The 9662-nt window shown below is 40.9% G+C and overlaps 3 protein-coding genes across 3 annotated transcripts; 1 reads left to right on the top strand and 2 right to left on the bottom strand.

Annotated features, from left to right (window-relative positions):
- The first annotated feature begins 4056 nt into the window (after nucleotides 1-4056).
- On the top strand, nucleotides 4057-6545 carry LOC133800086 (uncharacterized). Its single transcript, XM_062238060.1, has 4 exons — nucleotides 4057-4911; nucleotides 4990-5684; nucleotides 5819-6307; nucleotides 6404-6545. The coding sequence occupies exons 1-4, from the start codon at nucleotides 4057-4059 to the stop codon at nucleotides 6543-6545; spliced, it is 2181 nt and encodes a 726-aa protein (XP_062094044.1).
- A 452-nt stretch (nucleotides 6546-6997) lies between these two features.
- Nucleotides 6998-7651, bottom strand: LOC133800085 (uncharacterized). The gene has a single exon (XM_062238059.1). It carries the CDS (start codon nucleotides 7649-7651, stop codon nucleotides 6998-7000), a length of 654 nt encoding a protein of 217 aa, XP_062094043.1.
- Nucleotides 7652-7717: 66 nt separating this feature from the next.
- Nucleotides 7718-9418, bottom strand: LOC133800084 (uncharacterized). Its single transcript, XM_062238058.1, has 2 exons — nucleotides 8998-9418; nucleotides 7718-8787 (listed from the first exon to the last, which is right to left on the bottom strand). Exons 1-2 carry the CDS (start codon nucleotides 9416-9418, stop codon nucleotides 7718-7720), a joined length of 1491 nt encoding a protein of 496 aa, XP_062094042.1.
- Nucleotides 9419-9662: the final 244 nt, after the last annotated feature.

Here is a 9662-nt window from a genome sequence, read left to right as displayed (position 1 = left end):
TGGTGTCTTTCTTTTCTGGTCATTAGGGCCTCTGCCCCTACTAGACCCTAAAAAAGGAGGTCCCACCCTCTTGGTATCTCTTTTGGCCGCGCTCTCATGCCAAATTTTGTTCTCAGCACCCTCTGCTGCAAGGGCCCTCTCTACTACATGAGCGTATGTTGTCACTCCAAGTACTGTATTAATTCTAACATCCCAAGCTATCATAGCGTTCAGCCCTCAAAGGAACCTCTCTTTCCTGGTTACATTTGTAGACACCAAGTTTGCAGCAAACTTGGCCAATCTGCCAAACCTCAATGCATACTATGTTATTGACGTATTTCCCTGAACCAAATTATTAAATTATTCTGCCTTTGCCTTAACTGCATCATTATAATATTTCTCATTGAACAAGTGTCTGAATTCTTCCCAACTTAGAGTATTCACATTTCTGGTCTGGGGTATCACTTCCCACCAAATTTGGGCATCCTCCTGAAACATATACGTGGCACAGGCCACTCTCTCGTTATCAAATACCCTCATAAAATCTAGGATAGCTGTAATCAGGTTCATCCACTGTTTTTCCTTGAGTGGATCTAAACTACCCTCAAAGATTGGAGGATGCTGTTTTATGAAACACTCATAGAGCGGTTCCCATCTATTCTCAGCCTATGGTGGCTGTGCAATAACTGGTACCAATGCAGGTGGTACAATTGGCGAAACGTTTTCGGCTATAACCTATTGTTGTCTCAGTAGGCGGATCTCTTCTTCCTGCCTCTATAGTCTAGCTTGCATGTCAGCAAGCACCTATTGCCAGTTCTCAGGGGTTGGCAGAGGGTTTTGACCCTGGTCATTATTTCCGATCTGAATTTTGGCGTCGACTGGCTCATTTGATTGTGCTGGAAGCATACTTCCAAGTTTATCTGCAATCAATGGCTCAACTCATCATGCAATAATAACGGCACCCAACACCACCCTACGGTCCAAAAACCGTGCAAATAAGCATTCACATGCAATAGTAATGCTAAACCGGGATCATCGCCTTCCTGAGATACCCCGGAACACTCAACGATGAAATCGGCCAGGGCTTGCCCCTTGATGGACACTCTGGGACGTAGGATATATCGAACTGACTCAGCTCCATGGCCTACTTCAGGAGTCTTCCTGATGACTCGGGCTTCTGTAGCACCTGCCGCAGGGGGTGGTTGTTCAGGACCTTTATTGCGTGGGCCTGGAAGTAAGGCCGGAGCTTCCGGGATGCCATTAGCAGGCAAAAGGTCAGCTTCTCGATTAATGGATACCGAGATTCGGCGTCCAACAATCACTTACTTACATAATACACCGGGAGCTGCGTCCTCTCAGTTTCCCGTATCAGCACAGCGGTGATCGCGTGCTCTGTCACTGCCAGATAGAGGTACAGAGGTTCCCCATCCACCGGTTTCACCAGGATCGGAGCTTGGGCCAGGTGTTCTTTCAGTTTACGAAAGGCCTCTTCGCACTCAACCGACCATTCGAAACACTGGCTTCCCCGAAGGACGTTGAAGAACGGGATGCACTTATCCGTGGCTTTGGCAACAAAGCGGCTTAAGGCGGCTATCCGCCTCGTCAGGCTTTGCACGTCCTTGTGCTTCCGGGGAGAGGGCATATCGATCAGTGCCTTGATCTTATCTGGATTGGCCTCTATCCCCCGGAAGCTCATTATGAAGCCTAGGAATTTCCATGTTTCGCCCTAGCTGGGCTCGGAACATCCGATTGACAAGTCTCTGATAGGTTGCCCCGGCGTTCTTCAATCCGAAGGGCATGACTATGTAGCAGTATATCCCCTTATCGGTCTGGAAACTGGTGTGCTTCTGATCTGCCACATGCATAGAGATATGGTTGTAGCCGGAGTAAGCATCCATGAAGCTTAAGATTTCGTACCTGAACGTGGCATCCACCATTTGGTCGATCAGGGGCAGCGGGAAACAGTCCTTCAGACAGGCTTTGTTTTGATCCGTGAAGTCGATGCACGTTCTCCACGTCCCATTTGGTTTCGGCACCAAGACGGGATTGGCCAGCCACACGGGGTACACAGCCTCGCGTATGAATTTGATCGACGACAGCTTCTCAACTTCTAGTTTAAGGGCCTCAGCCCTCTCTGTCCACAAAGGCCTGCGCTTCTGGCGGACTGGGGTCGCATTTGGGTCGATACTTAACGCATGGCAGATGATGTTGTGGTCGATCCCCGTCATGTCTGAGTGAGACCAGGCCAGGATATCCTGGTTTTCCTTAACTTAGGCGACGATGGCGGCCCGAACATCCGCCGGCAGACTTTTTCTAACTTGAATGACCCGGGTTGGATCGGTGTCACTGATGCATACGTCCTCTATCTCGTCCATTGGTTCTAGGATGCAGTCATCCCTTATCCTTGGGTCCAGGTCATCTTCTTCCCGGACCACCCTCCCAGCAGGGGGGTGGAATCGGGTCGATGAAGTCCCCAACTGGCTCGTCCCGGACCATATAGATTGGGTAACTCCACAAACTAACCTTATTCAGCCCTATATTTATAACTCTAACCCTTAGTTAAAGTTTTTCACATTTTTAACCCTTTAAGAAAAAATTACCCCTTTTGTTAAACAACCCAAATAAAACTCTGGTTTCTTCCCCTTCCCCCTTCCCGTCCATTGAAAACCCTCCCTCCCAAACCCAGATTTATTCCCGTCGAAGCTGCGGTGGTACTCCGGCCAGCACCCACCTCGTCCCTCCTCCCACTTGCGTCATCATCTCCACAGCTACCAGCCCCTTTTACACTCTTGGTCCCGAACCCACGAACCCATCCCCTCCGCTTGGTCCCGACGCCGAACCCACCCACATTTCAGCCATATCGTCGAGCCCACGTCGCCGGAGCCCACGTCGCCGGAGCCCACGTCGCCGGAGCCCAAGGTTTACAATACCTAAGACCCCACACTCCCCTTGCAAGCCCGATACCCTAGCCCAAGGTATTGTTGTTGGGATCCCTTGTTGTTATTATGACTCCTTTGTTTATTTTGAATTTGTACTTTGGTTAAATTTCTAACTACTTGAGGCATGTTTTAATTGGGAAATAAGGAGTGAATTTAGTGTGAATTTGGTGTGAAGTGAAGTTATTGTGAACCATATGTAATTTCAGTGTGAACAATGTGTGAAATTGGTGTGAACCATGTGTGATTGTGGTGTGAATTTAGTGTGAACCATGTGTGAAGTGAAGTTGTTGTGAACCATATGTAATTTCAGTGTGAACAATGTGTGAAATTGGTGTGAACCATGTGTGATTGTGGTGTGAACCATGTATGAAGTGAAGTTGGTGTGAACCATGTGTGATTTTAGTGTGAATAGTGTGTGAATTTGGTGTGAATAGTGTGAACGATGTGCGAACCATGTTCCGAAATTATGGTGAACAATGTGAGAATGATGTGTGAACCATGTGTGAATTTGGTGTGAATGGTGTGTGAACCATGTTTTGAACTTATGGTGAATAATGTGTGAATTATAAAAGGAAACTACACTAACTAACCCTATTAAAAGTGATTCTTGAACCCTTTCTTGATTATAATAAGCCATTATTAGACTTATTTCCTTGTAGTGAGGCAAGAGTATGATGAGAAACTTGTACATACTGTCAATATCAAATTGTACTGTCTTATTTTGAAGTGTTGAAATAATTTCTAAGTGATGTGTATTATGGTATGGCCTCGGCTGAAATCATGAATATATATATATACATATATTTCTTTAATATAACCAAGAAAAGGTTGACTAGAATGAGGAATGGGACTGTATTTTGGGAACTTTTGAGGAAATATGTGTGAACTGTGTGTGAACTATGTGTGAAGTATGTGTGAACTGTGTGTGAACTGTGTGTGAACTGTGTGTGAACTATGTGTGAACTGTGTGTGAACTGTGTGTGAACTGTGTGTGAATTATGTGAGGTTGGTGTGAATTTGGGTGAGCTATGCGTGAACCATGTGTGAACCATGTGTAAATAATGTGTGAACCGTATGTGAAGAAAGTGTGAATATATCTGAGTTATGTATTAAGCGCTTATTTAATTTACCTTTTCAGATGTCACTCCTCATGCTTCCTACTGAAAGGAATTATCCAGCAAAGGCTGTGTATAGGGGAGGGAGCATTATGAGTACAATAATAGCGAAGTTCACGACATTTGACTTGTTGGAACGAGCGAAACAGTCACCATTCAAGCAATTCTTCTTAGCTCCGCCTCTACAATATTCTGGAGTTATTATTCACCAGTTACTGCTTAGGAGAGTTGTTGGTAGAGGAAAGAACGAATACTGCTTGAATTTTAATATTTGTGGTCAGAATACAAGGTTTGGAATTAGTGAATTTGGTTTGATCACTGGATTGAATTGTGGAATTTCTCTGGATCATGCAAAGTATAAAGAAATGACCAAGAGTAAAAGACTTCTCCAGACATACTTGAACAATAAAGAATGTTTGTCTTCTGAAGAGTTGGAAGATGGATTCAAAAGGTGCGATGTGAAAGAAGACGTATGGAAATTAGGTCTATGTTTTTTGGTAGACTCTCTTTTATTACCTAGTGAACCAAAGAAGAAATGCTTTATTGATGTCCTTTCCATCGTGGAAAATGAAGATGACTTCTTCAACTATCCTTGGGGGAGATTATCGTACGAGAAGACATTATTCGGCTTGGCAAAATATATGGAAAGGCTAAGGAATAAATACTTGAAGAATGTTGAGCAAAAGAGAAAAAGACCAGCACCTCAGTACACAATTTATGGTTATGCCATTGCTCTGCAATATTGGGCCTATGAAATTTTCACAAAGTTCTCTGCATTTGCTGATCAACAACCCCTGGCCTTTCCAAGAATGCTTAGCTGGTCAGCGCATAAAATGCTGAAAGAGAAAGATATTGAAGGTTTATTTAAGAAAAAAAGTGTAAGTCGTCAAGATTTTATTTGAGTTTGTGATTTATAAGTAATGTTTATACCTTATTAATTTATTATTTTGTTGCAGAATCTTGTGAAGGCCACGCTCAATCCAAGACCCGAAGAGAAAGAATTTCATGACTCTATTATTCAAGGACCAGATGAACTACTCATGGGACGTGTTATTAGCTTTGTAGACGATGATGTGGAATTGGAGTTTGAAAGGGAAGAACGTGAGGAATCTCCCACAAAGCCCGATGTAGCAGATGGGCATCGTCACGAGCAAGACAAGAAAGAGATACCAACTCCAATTAACACCCACCATGAAAAGTTGTTAGCTGATATTGGCACTTTGAAAAGTAACCAACAAAGAATGGAGGAGAAGTTGGATTATCTAATTGAATTAGTGCTCTCGCAACGTAAAGGTAGTGATTCTGAGGATTCATTATCAGATGAGCATCTTGCTTCACCACACCGTACATTTATTATGGAGCACGTTGTTGGAGAAGATAGCCCTAGCTGTAAGGTGGTATCTCCTAGAGATATGGCTGGGGTGGAATTCATGAGAAGGAGGGTTCCAACGAAAAGAATTTTTGGTTCCGAGTTTACTGATCCAACTAAGAAGAAAAAGAAAGCAAAGACATTTGTAACTGATCATTGTGAAATTAATCCCCTACAGCCATATGACGAAAAGCAAATGAGACGTTTTAAGAAATGGGTAATTGGTTTAAAAAAGAATGATAAGCCTATTTCTCTCTTGGCTGGTTCGTGCACTGCGAAATGGTTTATTCAGCTACTTACACCACATACATGGCTGGACGGACTGGTAAGACTACTGAAATAATTTTTTTTTTAAAATATATATAATTTGAATGTATATATACTTATAATATTTGGCATGCATCACATTGATGCAGCTTTAGGATTGATGAAAGAACGAGTGTACACTTACAAGAAGCTTACTCCGAAAGATTCACCATCGTGGATTCTATGTTCCAACAGTTCTTCGAACCACATTGGGAACAATTCAACAAGAAGAAAATCAAATCAAGCTACATTTGGCCACAAGAAGTGCTTGATTACTTGGTAGGTGATGATAACAATTTCAAAAGGAGTTGGAAAGACATTGACGAAGTGTTTACCCCAATTAATTTTTCTGGGACACATTGGGTGTTGTTAGAGATATCATTGACAAGCTGTCTTATAAAAGCTTATGACTCTGATATCACTGTGGTCTCCAACAAGGAGTTTGAGAATAAAATGAGCAGATGGGGAAAAATGCTACCATTTCTAATTCAATCCAATGGGCTGTTAAGCCATAGGAAAGATGTCCAACTACAAGCACAGAAAGTGCGTTTTGAGTTCACAAGACTTGGCACAGAAAAAGTGCCACAGAACAAAACTAGGTATAACTCTGTTAACCATATTTATATTAAAAGACTTTGGTCTTCCAATAATCAATATGGTCTTCCAATAATTAAAAAACTTTATTTCCTTTGCAGTGGCGATTGTGGGGTATATGTCATCAAACATCTGGAGTACTTGCTAGCCAAAAAACCGCTATCCGAAGTAAATGACGACAACATGGATTTCTTTAGAAAAAAGACTTGTGTAGATTTGTTTTACCATAACTTACAACCATAGTTGTCTTTTATTTAAATATATGTATCTTACTTTTGAATGTATGAAGAAACTATGTCAACTTCATCTCATTAAATGGTATTGAATGACTTCGTTTATTTCATCTTAATGGTGGAATGGATAAATCTTTGTCACTTTTATCTTATTAAGTTATGTGTGAATTGGGTGTGAATTAAGTGTGAATCAGGATTGAAATATGTGTGAATCGGAATTGAACTATGTGTGAACTAGGTGTGAACCAGGTGTGAATTATGTGTGAATTATGTGTGAACCGCGTGTGAAATATGTGTGAATAATGTGTGAATTAGGTGTGAATTAGGTGTGAATTATGTGTGAATATGAATTAGGTGTGTCCGAAACAACAAACTTTAACACAAAAAGTCGTATTACTGAACCAATCTAAAAATTCAAATTCCGCAATTGAAGAGTACAAAGTAAAACAATAAAAGTACAAACTAAGCATGTCTAGACGGCGGGGGACAAACAGTGGTGCATGTCACTCGATTGTGGCCCAGGACACCACATCTACTACATCTATGTTGTTTGCTATTCTTCTCACCCTTTGATAAACGTCGTTTCTTCTTTGGACGACCAGCCTTCTGCTTCACTAAAGGAGGAGCTATCATCATACTTCCTATGTCATTTGGTATCACCCAAGATTCTTCATTACCCAGCGTATATACAGATCCACCATAGGATGACAACCATGCTTCAACTATGTAGAATCTGGAGCATAAACTATATGGACTAATGCCACGATCTCGAGCACCAGCTAGAGCGTGTTCACAAGGAAGACCTGTCAAATCAAATCTTCTACAACTACATGTTTTCCTCCTCAGGTCGACATCTCCATCAAGATCACCATCCAATATTGTTATTTCATACTGACTAGACGGAAAAGAGAACGAGGTAGTGGACTTGTCTGCTAACTTTCGCAAATCAGCTTCCACTTCTGTGGCAAGAGGACTTGTAGCCGTTGATGCTGCAGTTCGACGCTCGAAAAACCATTTTTGTAAAGTGTGCCTCATAAATTCCATGAGACAAGTAATTGGCCACCCACGTGCCTCAGCAATGACATTGTTCCAGCTTTTGGCAATACCTGTAGTCATTAAATTATATCGATGACCAGGAAAGAAAGAACGAGCCCACTTTTCAAAACCCACTTGATTCTCTAATTATTGAGCAATTGCAAGATCTTTGAATTTAATCTTCTCAAAATGGCGTAAAAACTCTCGCTTTCTATAAGCTTTCGCTGCAAGGAAGAATTCTTCATGGCAATGGTCAGTTTTGAACTTCGCACGGATATTCATGCTAACATGATGTATACAAGCACCGTGGTGTGCCTCAGGAAAATTTTTAGTCAAGGCACTTGCTATACTAGTATGTCTATTAGACACGAATACTAGATTCTCCACTTCACCAATCGCTTCCTTCAACCTCAGTAGAAAATACAACCATGAGTCATTATTCTCTGAGTTAACTACTGAAAATGCAATTGGATATATTTGCTTGTTAGCATCTTGTCCCATGGCACATAACAAAGTACCTCCACACCGAGTAGTCGAGAAGGTTCCATCTACACATATAACTGGGCGAATATATGTTTTAAACCCCATTATAGAAACACCTAAGGCCATGAAGCAATATTTGAACCTACCTTCATTGTCCATCTGCAAATGAGTAACAGTTCCAGGATTTTTTTGCTCCATCATGTATAGAAATGAGGGAAGTTTCTGAAATGATGATTCTGGTGTATCTCTTATGTAAGCCAATGCATGCTCTCGACACCTCCAAGCTTTAGCATAGCTCATATGAACTCCATATGATAAACTCATATCTTTTACAATTGACCTTGGCTTGTAATTAACATCATCACCCTCAAATTTTCTCCTTATGACATGTCCAATAAGCCATGGGGATGCCTGACGGTGATCTTTATGTCGAACATCCAATGAGCATGTGTGTTCACCGAAAAATTTACGAACCTCGAACATATTGGAATTAACCAATTTTGTAGCCCTCAACCTCCATTTGCATTTATCATCAACACATACTGTACACCATATATTTTTCGCAGACTTCTTTACTTTAAACTCAAAGTTTTTCTTTAATGCATAAAGATGGAGTTTCATCTTCAACTCTTGCTTGTTCTCAAATATTTGACCCTCTTTTATTTCCCACGAATTGATACTCGAAGAAGATGTCAGTAATTGAGCTGTTGAGGCTGAAGTAGAGCCTTTTTCCCCTTGATTCAACAAAAGTGGAGTACTCCATAGATTATATTCGCCAACCTATCTTACTTTACGACCTCTATTATTTGAGGAATCATGGCTCTTCAATACTTCATTGGAGGTCGACTGTTGTAAATTATGCTTCACAAGTACATCATTGCAGGTAGACCTATCAATATTTTCATTATCATCTGAGCTTAATGCATCATTATTATCATCATCACAACTGTCTTCATTGCCATCTGCATCATTATTATCACCATCACAACTATCTTCATTGCCATCTGCATCATTATTATCATCATCACAACTGTTTTCATTGCCATCAATGCAAAAATCATCATTCACTTTGGTTTCAACTGGAGGAATAGTATACAACTCACGTGTTTTAGTAACCAAAGGATCATTACTTCTCTTCTCTATAGTAGACACACATAGGGGTGTCCGATGATTGATAGATGTTCCTATCTCATCAAGAAAAAAAGCAACATCATCATCATTACTAATTAAAGATGGAGGGATACCTTTACTTCCAAAATGATAGATTACATTTAAGTCAAGATCAATACGAGACTTGTCAGCTCCGATTAAAGTATACAATTGATCAACAAGACTATTGTAAGTGATAGTCTTTGGCACCTTCATACCCTTGCTTTGTTTAGCACTAAATGACCAACCTTCGTTCAAAACTTGTTCCCACGATCCATTATATAACACCAAAATATTTATATGTGTTTGACCTATATAACATATGACAAAAGGTTCGAAATCCAAAGGTTATTAGGTAAAACTAGCCAAAAGAAACAAGAAATAAATGTGTGAAGCAAGCATGTGTGAAGCATGTGTGAACCAAGTGTGAAACGTGTGTGAACAGTGTGTGAATTATGTG

Source organism: Humulus lupulus, chromosome 9, assembly GCF_963169125.1.
Source record: "Humulus lupulus chromosome 9, drHumLupu1.1, whole genome shotgun sequence".
NCBI lineage: Eukaryota > Viridiplantae > Streptophyta > Magnoliopsida > Rosales > Cannabaceae > Humulus > Humulus lupulus.
The sequence above is the reverse complement of the archived record's forward strand: the minus strand, read 5'-3'. Positions and strand labels throughout refer to the sequence as shown.

Coding starts and splice junctions, on each gene's coding strand:
- LOC133800086 (XM_062238060.1), top strand. CDS start 4,057: ATGTCACTCCTCATGCTTCCTACTGAAAGGAATTATCCAGCAAAGGCT. Junction 4,912..4,989: donor GTTTATTTAAGAAAAAAAGT/GTAAGTCGTCAA, acceptor ATTTTGTTGCAG/AATCTTGTGAAGGCCACGCT. Junction 5,685..5,818: donor GGTTCGTGCACTGCGAAATG/GTTTATTCAGCT, acceptor ACATTGATGCAG/CTTTAGGATTGATGAAAGAA.
- LOC133800085 (XM_062238059.1), bottom strand. CDS start 7,651: ATGACTACAGGTATTGCCAAAAGCTGGAACAATGTCATTGCTGAGGCA.
- LOC133800084 (XM_062238058.1), bottom strand. CDS start 9,418: ATGAAGGTGCCAAAGACTATCACTTACAATAGTCTTGTTGATCAATTG. Junction 8,788..8,997: donor AGATGGCAATGAAGACAGTT/GTGATGATGATA, acceptor TGTTGAATCAAG/GGGAAAAAGGCTCTACTTCA.